Genomic DNA, 16,040 nt, shown 5'->3' on the forward strand with positions numbered 1-16,040 from the left:
TTGCAGTCGTTGATTGGGCAACCAATTCAGTCTTTTTTTTCACCCCGAAATGATAAAATGCGGTATGCATGCAGTTTATTCATGATACCTGACTGATCAGCATCATAAACAGCAGTTGCGGAGATAATAGCAAGTTACGTCTTTACATCACCTACTAATTTCCAATAGTAGTGTGTATTACTGGCAGCTGCTTTACACGTTTGCTCTACACGTTTACGTCAGGCACCGATGACCACGTAGTAGAGCACCCCACAAACTCATCATCATCATCATCTTCATCTACATGTTTACATGACATAAACTTGGTAATTTCGCGACATCCTATTCATCACGATTTATTGAACATGTGTAGCCAGTTTGACACGGCCTGGAAATCCACAATTGTTCATGTCGGATGCAATTCAGAGTGCCCAGTCTTGTAGATCTCAATTGGTAACTGTGCATAGCCTCTGATGAGTAGTTCTGAATCTTTGGAACAGTTTTTAATTCAGATGGTTTCGGGTTTCCGTTTGGCGCATATTTCTTACTTGATGTAAGTCATTCTTCCATTTGTACAGTTCATGCTCAGATTTTACGAAACGAAAACACCTTTGCCCACTGCGTCACTTCAAGCGTTTTATCCCTCCTTCACTTAACCAATATTTCACTGCCTTTTCTTTGTCGCTGAAAGATCTTTTTTTTTTTTTCTTAAAAAAAAAAAAAAAAAAAAAAAAAAAAAAAGTGGGGGCTTGGAAGGTATTCTTCTTCAGAACTGTTAAGGGCACAACTGACATTTTCGGAACCACAATTGATGGAATCGTCACAGTTATTTCCTGTTTTTTCTAACGTATCCACAATTTGAAACGAAATGTAGATATCATTTGAATGAATGTCAAGGAAATCGACTAACAAATGACAAACATGCACGTCCTCAGGAGAAGTAGGTGATTTCGGGTGGAAACCATGTTCTTCATATTTCATCATTGCTAAATTGAGAATGTTAATTGGATTCCACATTACTGAGAAACAGGAAGGAAAAAATAGGTACTGTTAGCAGGCATGCCTTACGAAAGCACAATATATATTCATTCAGCTCTGTGTGAATTGTCAATACTTACTAATACTGGAAATGGAATGGAATGGAATGAAATGAAATGATTGTATGGCATTTATTGGCCAGGATATCACTTTCGAGGTTTGGCCGCCGTATTGCAAGTGTTTTTAGCTGACACCTCTTTGGTGACTTGTGTCAATGGTGATGAAAATGATGATGGACACACAACACCCAGTCCCCTACCAGGAATCAAACCCGGGCCCCCTTGCGTGACAGGTGGTAACGCTACCGCTGCGCTACGGAGACGGACCACCAATACTGTAAAAAGGAACTGATAAATTGTAATAGATGCTAACTTGAGTGGCTAATTGAAGAGAAAAGTAACCGTGTACTGTAGTGTCAGAGAAACTGTAACATGAAACGTCCTTTACGAATTACAATCGGGTTGTGTCAAGTTTCCTCTTTACAAATGTACTGCCGACCTCAGCTGTACATGGGCCTAGTTGCACATTCACAGTTGCTAGTGCGCCAGTAGGGATGCACATTTCTACTGCTGCCTGGCACGCTACGAATTTGGAAATTTTCAGCTATTTTTTTTTAATACTTGCAGTGCCTCATAGCAGCTAATATTTTGACAGCGCGTTTCTTTTGTTGTTTTAGGGTACATTCTGAGATGTCTTACTGGACCATTCCCTTGTCGGTGCTGACAGGACATTAAACCTAGTCTTGCTTGCATTACCATTAGTATTAGCGTTTGTTGTGATGTTGCTCACACATTAGTTTCAATGTAATATGCATGTTGCTGAATGTGTGCCAGTTATCGTTATTTCTTAACTGAAAGGTAAATAAAACCAAAAAGTGGTGAACTCATGGAAGTGAACTTGACTTCTTGGGATCAGCAATACTTTCGTTGGAAAAAAGCAATCATTGTGTAAATTGTTTATAATGTCAAGTGGTTATTTTTAAATTGATAGTGTTCAGAGTGTTGCAGTGCAGGCCGTATGCCTCGCAGGATGCTGAAACATCGTAGCTTTGTTCACTAATTAGTACACTCATGGAGTTTGCTGAAGAAAAAAATAATAATTCCACATTCTGCCACCAGGCAAAAATATGGTGCTGTAAGCTGTGAGAATATAAATTTTTCCTGTTTTTATGTCGGTATGCTGTTTGTCATTTGGTGACACATGTTGGTTTCTCTTGTGAAGTGAGTTGGGGTAAAGGGTTATCAAGTTTAAGTTTTCTGTACAAAATACTGTGGCTATTGAGAAGAACAGTACACTACTGGTAAATTTGTTTTATGAGAATGACAGCAATAACAGCACTGCATTGCGAGAATATCGCAAACAGAAACAACAGTAATGAAGCCCCATGTCAACAAATGGGCTAAAGAATATGATCGTGGAATTTGAAGAAGCAGGTGAATTAGTGGGGGAGGTGGCCCATTGACATGACAGTTGATGATGAAGTTGCTTTAGCTATAGCTGACTGTGCAGCACATGTCTGAAATTTTGCAGGCAGTGCTGGAGCTATGTCACAGAAATTCTCTCCCCTGCTCAACAACTCAAAAGTTTTTGTGGCATGTGTTTGTATACTGGTATCCCTACAAGATTCAGAATGTGCACTAAATGAAGTCGCAAGATAGGCTACAATGCTATGACTTTGAGCGTCGTCCTTTGGCATGTATGGAAATGAATAATGTGGCTGGGGAATGTTCTTTGCACAGACAGGATACGTTTTTCTCTGCATGATGCCATTAATGCACAGAATGTGGAGTGTGGCATTCTACTCCACCCCATGTTTTGCAGGAACATTCCACTGCACTCAGCGTGTCTGACTCTGTGGAGTGGTTTCACAAGCTCCGTCATTCCTTGTCTATTTTTTTTTAGGCAGATGAAATGTCACAGGCTTGTTAGGTGTACAGTGCCATCTGTTTTGTTATGAAGACCACTTTGTGCATCATGTGATTCCAGCTTTGCAAGAATGCAACTGTATCCTCACCACAGTTTTCTTGCAAGATGGAGTGACACCACACGTTACGTGTCCGGTAAAAGATTTGCTTCGAGAAACCTTCGGTGATGACTGCATCTAGGTAATATCAAGATGTGTGGACTTCCAGATTCCCTGACCTTAATGTGAGTTCTGGTTGTGGTGAAATCTAAAAGATAGTGTCTATCAGTTATGTACCCAGACTCTTCTTGAGCTGAAGGATAGCATACATCAACATATCGCTCCGATTATACCAGATATGCTGCAAGCAACTGTTGACCGTGTCGCGTTACGGTGCAGCATGTTGCCGAGTCAGGAGACAATGTTGAACACATGTTGTAACTTGTGACCATATCCTAATAAATGTGCATTATGATGTGTTTGATCATTCATCCCCTTTTCTTGTACTCGCACAACATTCTGATTGTTTACAGCACCGTATTTTTGTATAGTGGCTAAAAGTGGAACTGTTATTCTTTTCAGTACTCTCTATGGGCACACCGGTTAATGAATATACCTATGATGTTTCAGGGTCTTGCATCATATACAGCCCGCACTGCAGTACTCGGAACATCATTAGTTTAATTATAACCACATGGCAGCAGTAATTTCTGTTTCATAATTACTTTCAGCTCTTAACAATACATCTTCAGATTTGTGTATTAATTAGAGAAACTAAATTCACTACTACCGTCAAATTTTGCTCAAGTTCTACGGCAACAAGTAGAAATAAGAAATTCAATAAAATGAAATTTTAAAAGTTACCATATTTATCATCTATGACATGTTGTTTTACATCTATTGATTAGTGTGTAGTACAGCATCACTGAAGGAGTTCCTGCTGTCATATTCACATTGGGTAGGCTCGTATTTTTATGTACTGGAAGCATGCAAAAGTTACACTTGTTTATTACTTTGACCTGCTACATCCATTAGTCATGTATATATATACACACACACACACACTCCTGGAAATTGAAATAAGAACACCGTGAATTCATTGTCCCAGGAAGGGGAAACTTTATTGACACATTCCTGGGGTCAGATACATCACATGATCACACTGACAGAACCACAGGCACATAGACACAGGCAACAGAGCATGCACAATGTCGGCGCTAGTACAGTGTATATCCACCTTTCGCAGCAATGCAGGCTGCTATTCTCCCATGGAGACGATCGTAGAGATGCTGGATGTAGTCCTGTGGAACGGCTTGCCATGCCATTTCCACCTGGTGCCTCAGTTGGACCAGCGTTCGTGCTGGACGTGCAGACCGCGTGAGACGACGCTTCATCCAGTCCCAAACATGCTCAATGGGGGACAGATCCGGAGATCTTGCTGGCCAGGGTAGTTGACTTACACCTTCTAGAGCACGTTGGGTGGCACGGGATACATGCGGACGTGCATTGTCCTGTTGGAACAGCAAGTTCCCTTGCCGGTCTAGGAATGGTAGAACGATGGGTTCAATGACGGTTTGGATGTACCGTGCACTATTCAGTGTCCCCTCGACGATCACCAGTGGTGTACGGCCAGTGTAGGAGATCGCTCCCCACACCATGATGCCGGGTGTTGGCCCTGTGTGCCTCGGTCGTATGCAGTCCTGATTGTGGCGCTCACCTGCACGGCGCCAAACACGCATACGACCATCATTGGCACCAAGGCAGAAGCGACTCTCATCACTGAAGACGACACGTCTCCATTCGTCCCTCCATTCACGCCTGTCGTGACACCACTGGAGGCGGACTGCACGATGTTGGGGCGTGAGCGGAAGACGGCCTAACTGTGTGCGGGACCGTAGCCCAGCTTCATGGAGACGGTTGCGAATGGTCCTCGCCGACACCCCAGGAGCAACAGTGTCCCTAATTTGCCGGGAAGTGGCGGTGCGGTCCCCTACGGCACTGCGTAGGATCCTACGGTCTTGGCGTGCATCCGTGCGTCGCTGCGGTCCGGTCCCAGGTCGACGGGCACGTGCACCTTCCGCCGACCGCTGGCGACAACATCAATGTACTGTGGAGACCTCACGCCCCACGTGTTGAGCAATTCGGCGGTACGTCCACCCGGCCTCCCGCATGCCCACTATATGCCCTCGCTCAAAGTCCGTCAACTGCACATACGGTTCACGTCCACGCTGTCGCGGCATGCTACCAGTGTTAAAGACTGCGATGGAGCTCCGTATGCCACGGCAAACTGGCTGACACTGACGGCGGCGGTGCACAAATGCTGCGCAGCTAGCGCCATTCGACGGCCAACACCGCGGTTCCTGGTGTGTCTGCTGTGCCGTGCATGTGATCATTGCTTGTACAGCCCTCTCGCAGTGTCCGGAGCAAGTATGGTGGGTCTGACACACCGGTGTCAATGTGTTCTTTTTTCCATTTCCAGGAGTGTGTGTGTGTGTGTGTGTGTGTGTGTGTGTGTGTGTGCACAGTCGTACCCTAGAATCAATGTTGCACCCATTGTTCACCTCTAATCTCAGCACTGTTACTGCCTGCAGAATCAAAAAATTGGGTGCACAGACAGGCCTCTACTGCACCATCTGATAGCCTATGACCATGACAAATGAATCAGTAACACTACACTCTCTCAGTATGTACATATATCCTTGTCCCCTGTGCCCTTGTGCTAATGAACACAGTCGTTGAGAGTGTTGTATTTTTCTCTGTCTGTGTATGTACGTAAAATTTATGTATTTATCATTTGTAAATCAATTTAGCGTAATGTATAGGAAAATTTTAAGAAGAATGTCAGTATACTAATACCAAAATGTAAACACACACACACATATATATATATATATATATATATATATATATATATATATATATATACAAAGATGATGTGACTTACCAAACGAAAGCGCTGGCAGGTCGATAGACACACAAACAAACACAAACATACACACAAAATTCAAGCTTTCGCAACAAACTGTTGCCTCATCAGGAAAGAGGGAAGGAGAGGGAAAGACGAAAGGATGTGGGTTTTAAGGGAGAGGGTAAGGAGTCATTCCAATCCCAGGAGCGGAAAGACTTACCTTACGGGGAAAAAAGGACAGGTATACATTCACACACATACCCATATATATATATATATATATGTCTGCTTGTGTCTGTGTATGTGCGGTTGGATATGGGTATGTGTGTGAATGTATACCTGTCCTTTTTTCCCCGTAAGGTAAGTCTTTCCGCTCCTGGGATTGGAATATATATATAAAAAACCGCACATACACAGATCAAGCAGTTGCCTTTACAAATGTCTGCTTGTGTCTGTGTATGTGCGGTTGGATATGGGTATGTGTGTGAATGTATACCTGTCCTTTTTTCCCCGTAAGGTAAGTCTTTCCGCTCCTGGGATTGGAATGACTCCTTACCCTCTCCCTTAAAACCCACATCCTTTCGTCTTTCCCTCTCCTTCCCTCTTTCCTGATGAGGCAACAGTTTGTTGCGAAAGCTTGAATTTTGTGTGTATGTTTGTGTTTGTTTGTGTGTCTATCGACCTGCCAGCGCTTTCGTTTGGTAAGTCACATCATCTTTGTATATATATATATGTGTGTGTGTTTACATTTTGGTATTAGTATACTGACATTCTTCTTAAAATTTTCCTATACATTACGCTAAATTGATTTACAAATGATAAATACATAAATTTTACGTACATACACAGACAGAGAAAAATACAACACTCTCAACGACTGTGTTCATTAGCACAAGGGCACAGGGGACAAGGATATATGTACATACTGAGAGAGTGTAGTGTTACTGATTCATTTGTCATGGTCATAGGCTATCAGATGGTACAGTAGAGGCCTGTCTGTGCACCCAATTTTTTGATTCTGCAGGCAGTAACAGTGCTGAGATTAGAGGTGAACAATGGGTGCAACATTGATTCTAGGGTACGACTGTGCACCACTGGTGAGTAAATACTCCCGATCAGTAACTTCAGCCATTTGAACAGGGTTGCATTATGGGCTGTGCAAAGCTAGATGGGTGTATTGACAAGTTGCTGCACATGTTGGGCACAACATATCTGTTGTATATTGCTGCTTTAAACAGTGTTCGCTGAAGCATTTCCACAACAGTAGACCAGGTTCGGGATGTCCACACATTACACACACAAATCAAGATTGACACATTGTGAGAGCAGTAGTGGTTGACCAAATGTCATCCATGGATGTAATCCAGGTACATGTTGCACTTACTGTGTGACCATGGACCATTGGGAACCATCTGCTTGCAGCAGGACTAAGATCACATGGACATCTAGCCAAGCTATCACTGACACCATGACACTGCCGAGTACATTACGGTGGTCTCTCGAGAGAGTTGATTGAAGAGTTGAATGCCATTCTGTTGTTCCCATTCAGTGAAGAGGGTAGGTTCTGGATGTATGCAGGTGATGGCCATAAACATATATGGCATAGACCTGGTGAGCAGCCTATTCTGGAGTGTATTTGCCCATGACACTCAGGTTCCACCCCAGACTTCATAGTCTGGGGTGCCATCAGTTACAACTTGCAGTCATGTATGGTGCTTCTGCATGGTAAAGTAACAAGTGCCTACTACATTACACGAGTTATCATCCCTGTGCTACTGCTGTTTCTTCAACAGGAAAGTGAGGCCCTTTTTCAGCAGGACAATGCACTTCCACATGTGGCTGCTGCAACGAAACGTGCTCTTTATGATGTACGGCCACTGACCTGGTATGCAAGGTCACTGGATCTCTCGCCACTTGGAAACATGGACATGATGAAGTGGAAATGCTCATCCTCCAGAGCCTGCAAGTACCATTGCTGAATTGCAACAAAAGGTCCAAAGTGCTTGGAGCAATCTATCGCAGGATGCCATTCAGCACCTTTATAATAATTTGTGTGCAAGAATACATGCCTGTGTTGCTGCCAGAAAGGGGGGGGGGGTTAAACTGTGTATTGATGTGACTAATTCAACGTCCATCACTGTTACAAATGTTTCATTTGGTCTGTATTTGCCATCATATACTCCTTCAATGATGTGTACTAACTGTTGCATCACCCCTCTGTAAAATGGCCTTGCCCTTGAGGCTCTTGCATCTTTTCTTTTTCCTTCAGAGTAAGCACAGAATCTAAAGAACAATTACCATATCTACAAGATTATGAGATGAGATTTTTCCAGATTCATCATTCAAAAAATAAAGGGTCATCTTACAGTCACAGCTTTATCTACTGCTGCTGAGGACAAAGTTTTTACACTGTGTAATAGATGAATATTGGGTCACCTTATATTTGCAGATGAAGGTTTGGTAACTGAAGTCACGTGAAAATTTATATTGAATTCGGAAAGTTTGTGTAGTGTCACAAAATTGCTGATACTTGGGTTTGTACTGCAGCACTACACAACCTTTCTAATTAGACTACAATTTGTTTGTTTGTTTTGTCACATAGATGTGATATTCTCAATGTTTTTGGAAAAAATTTCTGTAACCATAACCACAACCTCAGAAATCTCAACATATTCTGAAGCATCATATTCGGAGAAACAGCGAAATATTTCTGACAACCACTGTTATAAATTTCATGGATGCTTATATGTAAAAATATAATTTTGATTACTCAGGATGTGTTAAACATAAAATTTTCAAAAAAAAAAAAAAAAAAAAAGGGGGTTCAAATGGCTCTGAGCACTGTGGGACTTAACTTCTGAAGTCAACAGTCCCCTAGAACTTAGAACTACTTAAACCTAACTAACCTAAGGACATCACACACATCCATGCCCGAGGCAGGATTCGAACCTGCGACCATAGCGGTCGCGCGGTTCCAGACTGAAGCGCTTAGAACTGCTCGGCCACACCGGCCGGCCATAAAATTTTCTCAAAGAACCTCTTTAGTAAAGGGGTCGTCTTATATTCAGGTTCGCCTATACTCTGGTTTGTCTTATACCTGGATAAATATGGTAATATTTTATCATACACAAGCCCTATCGAGTACGGTGGTATTATATTTAAATAGTAAGTTTTTTGCTTACAGTGTTGTTGAAAAGTTCAGTTTGTGTTGAGATTCTTTTTGTGTGTCTTACTTCTAACTTTCGTCTATTAATTGTGACACTGCTGTTATTAGTTACACATTTGTAGCAGCATCAGTTATCAGATACTAGTGTCAAATTTTCTTTTGGGGGTGGGGGAGGGGTTGGGTTTAAGCTTTCACTTAATACTCCAAAGCCAAGGCACTGTATATATAAAATCATATTTGGTTGTGCAGTAGGCATCAACCAGTCTTCATGTTTGGGCAAGTTTAAATGCAACACAGAACTGACTTTGGCACATCCTGGATATTGAGGATTTTCCATTAGCTTGATTAAGCCGCAGTTATTGTATTAATTATTTACCATAATTTTAAGTGACTCATTTTAGACACACTGTGCCACTTACAAGATGCATGTTACTTAAAATTGTTGTTAGTATGTGTTGTTACTTAACTCTGTCACCAAACTCAGCAAATTTATATGAATAAATCTCAGATCTGAGGATGCTAAAATTAGATGTTTTGGATCTTTCTGGGAATTCCATTTCTAGTTAGTCTTAGTGGGTTGGAGATTGTTATATCCAGTGAGAAGGGTGGGCACTACATTGCCCAGCGAGGTCAATACAAAGCATGTTTTCCAGTTAGTCCACATGGATATAATAGAGTATACATCTTTTTATTCATTGTCTCAGATAGATTTTGCAGTATCCTACACACACTGGCTGGCACTAGTGTGACGACAGTCATGTTTGATGTCGCTATAGATGTTAGAATCTGTTTCTTGTTACCATGGTGACTGCAATCTGGGTGTGCATATTATTAGTTGGCATGGTGTCCCTTAAGGCAATATTTTATGCCTACCTCTGTACTCCATTGCTGTAAGCAGTGTACTTTCTACAGAAAGGCACCCAGCACAGTGTTCATTATTTGTGGGCGATTTTGCTGTTCGTTTGTTTCTTTTCCAGCTCTGCAACAGTAACTCACTTGGGGCACTGAGTTACCCATACCAATTTTAAATTTTTTATATGTGTGGAAAAGGGGGTGAGATTATTTTAACCAGTTCTGTTCGTGTGATTGTGGCTAGATCATGAATCGTTTGTGGATTAACTACACCAACTTACATGAAATCTATTGACCGTTAAGAGAATCTTAGGCTGGTCATGGCCTTCTGCATACTAAGGCTGGGGAGCTGCCACGTGCCATCTGGTGGCAGCTACATGTAGTGGTTTATTCTTCACTAATCCTGAGTCATCCTCTTGCCTAACTGTTCATTGCCCTGCCATGGAACCAATTTTCACAAATCACCAGTGAACAAAGCTATTTGTGATCTGTACAAGGAACACTAGTGGCACATGTTGTAGTACAGATACCAACTCTAATCCATGGATTGAGTTGACTGCCGCCTTGGCAAATAAGACGACCCAGAATAGTCTTGGAGTTAATCAGGTAGAGGGTAGACCTCTCACTGTTGTGTGTGTGTGTTTTTAATTCAATGTTTCATGAAATTTTAAATGAACACTGTGACTATATAACTATATTTGTGGAGGTATATGAGAGCAGGGGCTGTTTCTTGGCAACTCTGTTTTTTCCAGAGCATGTTCTCAGGATTTCATTTACCGAGTGAGTGTACTGTATTTGAATTGGAATTACACACAATACTGAGGATACTAGAGGAGGTGGAACATATTTGTGCATAAAAAGTTATCTGCACCAACTCCCTTAGTGCTCTAAAATGTATGCAAATAAATATTCCCTTAATGTCCAAGACTCATTTCTCCACCTGCAAAGGCAAGGGAAGGAAGTATTTTTCTGTGGGGTACCAAGGTACATGAGAATTCCAGGAAATTAATTAGTGGCCCCTAAATCTGTGGAGGGGGGGAAAAACTACACACACACACACACACACACACACACACACACACACACACAAATCCTAGAGATAATTTCATATTTCACAGAATGATGCCTGGTCGTATGTTTTGAGGCATGTGCGAACATGTTCAAAGAATGAGAGGGCTAACTATTTTTCCTGTCTTGATATTTGTGACATGATTGTGGGGTATGATAGATTAGCAAGATGTTCTTCATAGTTGAGTGACATAAGCTGTTTATGCTTTGTGGATCTGCACACAATCAATGTGGGAGGCTATTCCTTGAAAATATATTTTCAAGCTGTCTTTGATTCTGTGCCACTGTACAATGATTGTAGAGTCTAGTGGCTTCAAATCATACTGAATTCAAGTCGGATGTCACATAAACTCAACAATCCTAATGATTTTCTTATTATCTTTTGCCTAAACTGTGGTATAAAGTTCACGTATGTATGTTCCCTTACATTTCATTGGCTTTTCCGTGAATAACAAGAGGTTTTAACTTCTGTTTTGCAGGGTGCAGCTTTAAAGTTACAACAATTGGAAGAGAAAATAGGACGGAAAGCTTCATTGGAGAATAAAGAAAATAAGGAGAAGTTTGACGATAGCCACAATCGTGCATCAAGAGTGGACTGGGAAAAGGATCATGAGAACGAGAAATGTAGGGATAGAGACAGATCTAGAACTAGCAGTGAAGGTCGCGATGAAAAATTGCCCAATGACCTAAGATCACTGCAACAGGTACATATTGGTTTAGTAATGAACTTTATGTTTACCAGTAAATGACTGCAGTAGATAGTTTTTTGGTTGGTAAAATCCACTTAGTTTGTTTCAAACGTTCTATAATAGGCAGATTTCACCCTTATTGGAAAACGTTGTTTTGTAACATTATGGCAGTTGTGCAGTGTCAGTAGAAATAGTGTAAGTTACTTGATCTGAAATTATAGTTGATACAAAGTCTTCAAACTAAGGGATAGTTTACTGTTTTGGGCTGTTTCTTTGGCTTTAACAGCTTAATGTTTGTTAAGGTAAACTTTGTGTACTGTAATTACTTCAAATGTTTTCTTTGTTTTCCGAGCAGGTTGGAGAACGTGTAGTTCGTGGTGACCGTGAAAAGGAACGTGAACGTGAACTACGCAGTGAGAGAGAACGTGATTGGGATATACGTGCTGATAGATTCAAAGACGGTCGTAATTATAGAGACAGACATGATCAGCCAACATTTTCGAGTGACTTCCAACATAACCTTCCTCCAAGATTCCAGAAGCAACAAGCAGAACGCTCCTACTTGTCACGTATAGGAGCAGGAGGGCCACCTAACTTGCCATTAAGTGGCACTTCTGGCTCTCTGTCTCAAGGGACTTCAGTTTCACAAGGACTCACAAGTGCACAATCGTTTGACCCTCGCTGGAATGGATCTGCAGCTCATGTTGGTTCTTTTAATTTCGCAGGGTCATTGCCTGGTATGTGGCAATTTTATTATAAAGCCAGCATAATTTTTCAAAGTTGTAATTTGTCTCAAGGGAGAATTTTGTATAATATTATTACAGCATAGCAAACTATGAGCTAAGGTTTGCCAGCTGCAAGGGGCAGTCAAATGAAAACCAAACACCCACCACGATGGGACCATGGAATGGTTCCATACAAAAGTAATCCCCACACATGTTAAGATATTTATCCCATTGGGAGGCGAGACGATCAATGCGTGTTTCGTAGAAAGCATTCGGCTGCTGATGGGTCCACAACTGCACCACATGCACTCTTTTCATTTGGCTGCCCCTCATGTCTGTACTTCCAACAATAACACATTTTACTTTGGGAGGGGGAAGGTTGTGATTAATTTACACAACAGTGTTTTTTACTAAAATTTTGTCAAATTTCTTTCATCCAGGTAGTGGAGGTCTGAAGAGCAGCCATCATCCACACAGACGTGTACACGGTGAGACTGACATGTCAACTTCTGATAGAGAATGGGAAGGAGACCATGATCGAGAAAGAGAGCGTGATTGGGAGCGAGAGAGAGAACGTGAAAGGGAACGTGAAAGAGAGAGGGAAAGGGAGAGGAATCGTGATCGTGAAAGTGCACCAGATCGTGAACACAGCAGGGAATGGGACAGGAAACAGGATCAGGAACGTGATAATGAAAGAGAGAGAGACCGTGATCGAGAGAGGGATAGGGAGCGGGATAGGGAGAGGGAGCGGGATAGGGAGAGGGAGCGGGAGAGGGATAGGGAGCGGGAGAGGGATAGGGAGAGGGAGAGGGAGAGGGAGAGAGATAGGGAGAGGGATAGGGATAGGGAGAGGGATAGGGAGAGAGAGAGGGAACGTGAACGGGAACGTGATAGTGAACGTGATGTTGAAGAGAAGCCTGCTACTTGGGATCATCGAGAGAGAGATGCCAAGTCAACCAAGGATCAACACACATTGGATGTTACTGAACGAGAAAGGTAATTGGTTTTTACGCTCATCTGATTTCTACAGTTAAAAGTTGGTATTTTTATGCCTTGTGTCTCGTTAACATACCATAGTAAATTTCCAGATTTTTCCTAGAATGTAAATATTTTATTTCTTTATGTGTGGCTTGGTTACATGTGAAAGCAGATGTAGTCTGAGTCAAGTACAACATTGTTTTGCTGGAGACAGGATAAAAACAGATAAATGATATCGAATTCCATATGAACACAGCAAACTCATCATACGGTGCCTATTTCTTATTGTTCAGAATTTTGTGGGTTCATGTACTTGTTAGGAAATCTGATCAGGGCTGCAAAAGAGGGACAAATTTTGGTTTACAGAAGAGTGCCAAAGGGTTAGTCCAGTGCTGCCACAACCTCTTAACAACCCTCCTCCATTTACAAATTTCAAGTTTTTTAGTGCTATGGAAAAAGATTGAGACACAAAGTACCAACAGAGACATAACTGTGCATCAAAGGCATCTATCCAGTCATTCGTTGACCAGTCTGGTGTGGCAGTAAAAAACAGCAAAGGGCAAGTTTTTAAGTTAAACATTTAAAAAAGCTTTAACACTGGTGGATTGTACAGGCGTACCATCATTTGACCATCACACAGACTTCTGTATGGCAGACATAGAAATAGGCGGTGAGAAACAGCAGAAAAGATTGAAAACAACCAAGTTGCCAGGTCTGGATGGAATTCGAGCTTCGATTTACAGAGTGTACTCTTTGGCGTTGGTTCCTCACTTAAGTCACATTTATCACAAATATCTCTGCTAGCATAAAGTCCCAAGCGAATTGAAGAAGAAGAAGAAGAAGAAGAAGAAGGGGGGGGGGGGGGGGGAGGAAGCACAGGTAATTCCTGTATATAAGAAGGGTAAAAGAATGTGCCTGCAAAATAACAGAGCAGTAACCTTAACATCAGTTTGCTGTTGAATTCTTGAGCATATTCCAAGTTTGAATGTAATAAATTTCCTTCAAACTGAAAAGCTTCTGTCCATAAATCAGCCCAGTTTTAGAAAGTGTTGCGTGTGGGGAAACTCAGCATGCCCTTTACTTGCATGATATCCTGCAAGCCATGGATGAAAGGCAACTGGTAAATTCTGTATTCCTAGATATCTGGAAAGTGTTTGACATGGCACCCCACTGCAGACTGTTACATGATATCGAAGCATGCAGTATAGGTTCTCAGTTATGCGAGTGGCTTGAAGACTTCTTAAGTAACAGAAGTCGGTATGCTGTCCTGGATGGCAGCATTCATCGAAGACAAAGGAATCTACATGAATACACCTGGGAAGTGTGACAGGATCGCTGTTGTTTTCTCTCTCTCTCTCTCTCTCTCTCTCTCTCTCTCTCTCTCTCTCTGTGTATATATATCTATATATAAATGATCTCATGGATAAGGCAAGTGTGGTACCCACCACTACAAAGTCTCCGAACTGAGCAGCAGTGCGCTCCCCTACGTGCGGCTGAGATACGCATCGTTGGCTGCACTTCTCCGTGTGCGGCCTGCTGCTAACATTGCAGGCCGCCTTCACATGCGCCCTTCACAACACTGTGATTGGCCACCTGTAACTCTCAGCGATTGGCCACCCATAATATGCAGCGACCCCAGCCGCAGGCTCCATTAACTATGGAGCCTTATGTAATGCTGCTCCAGACATCTACGGGCTAGTTCCCATTGTGTTGTGTTTCTGCTCCGCTATTCGGAAGTACTACGCTGTGGTGGACCTGCTGTTCAATGTTCATTTGGCTGCGCTCTGGTCTTAGAATCTGAATGCTATACTGGAACTTGGACCTCAACATTCACTTGGCTTAGTATGTCAGTGGACTTTTGATTTCCACCAGAGTTCTACATTTCACTTGTACTTCTTGGATATTGGTATAACCATCATCAGTTTATATAATATTCCATAAACTGTTCATCTACAACTTGGCACTTGGTAACAGAATTATTTGTATCAGTGCTGTGTCAATAAACCGTAGAACGGTGGTATATCTACTGTGTTATTCCTAGTTATGACAGTGAGCAGTAAGGTGAGATTTTTTGCTGATGACACTGTAGTGTACGGGAGAGTGTTGTCATGGAGGGACTTCAGGAAGATACAGGATGACTTCTACAGAATTTCTATTTGATATGCTGACTAGCAGCTTGCTTCTAGTGTAGAAAATGTAATTTAATGCAGTTGAGTTGGAAACTATACAATAACGTTGGGGTACAGTGTCAGTGGTGTTGTGCTTGAAACATTCACATAAATTAAATAACAAGGCTTAAGGCTTAATGTCACCAAGCAATATGGGATCATACAAGCAGGGACCATGAATACGAGGTAAGATCTCGTATAGAAACACCTGAGCAGTAGCTTCCCCCGTGCTCTGTTTGAGAATGGATTAGGAAAGGAGATGAATGGCAGTGGCACAAAGTACCCTCCTCCATGCGCTCTATGGTGGTTTGCAGTATGTGTATGTACGTGAGGGGAAGGCGATTGGTAGACTTTGGTTTATTGGGGGAATTACAGGAATATGTAGCTCATTTGGAAAGGAGACCATGTACAGAACACTAAAGTGACTGACTCTGAGTACTACTCAAATGCTACCTTTTGCACTACAGTAAGGCATCGGGACAACTCAGAAGCGTTCTGTTGGATTTGTCATGAGTAGGTTTGTGCAACAAGTGAGTATTACTTAGGTGCTCCGCGAACTCATGAAA

At 42.1% G+C, this 16,040-nt stretch overlaps 2 protein-coding genes across 7 annotated transcripts in view; both read left to right on the forward strand.

The window, feature by feature from the left end:
* The window catches only part of LOC124555992 (protein PRRC2A-like), a 137,210-nt gene extending 123,848 nt beyond the window's left edge, over positions 1-13,362 (forward strand). Inside the window, exons 13-16 of the mRNA XM_047130036.1 lie at positions 11,394-11,618; positions 11,959-12,340; positions 12,769-13,042; positions 13,359-13,362. Coding sequence (XP_046985992.1) covers positions 11,394-11,618; positions 11,959-12,340; positions 12,769-13,042; positions 13,359-13,362 — 885 coding nt within the window. The remainder of the gene's footprint in view (positions 1-11,393; positions 11,619-11,958; positions 12,341-12,768; positions 13,043-13,358) is intronic.
* Positions 13,199-16,040, forward strand: part of LOC124555360 (protein PRRC2C-like) — a 114,735-nt gene continuing 111,893 nt past the window's right edge. For all 6 annotated transcript variants that reach the window (XM_047129245.1, XM_047129246.1, XM_047129247.1 and 3 more), the window contains exon 1: positions 13,199-13,324. The gene's annotated coding sequence lies outside the window, so the exon portion shown is untranslated. The remainder of the gene's footprint in view (positions 13,325-16,040) is intronic.

This window comes from Schistocerca americana, chromosome X (genome assembly GCF_021461395.2).
Source record: "Schistocerca americana isolate TAMUIC-IGC-003095 chromosome X, iqSchAmer2.1, whole genome shotgun sequence".
In the NCBI taxonomy this organism is placed as follows: Eukaryota; Metazoa; Arthropoda; class Insecta; order Orthoptera; family Acrididae; genus Schistocerca; species Schistocerca americana.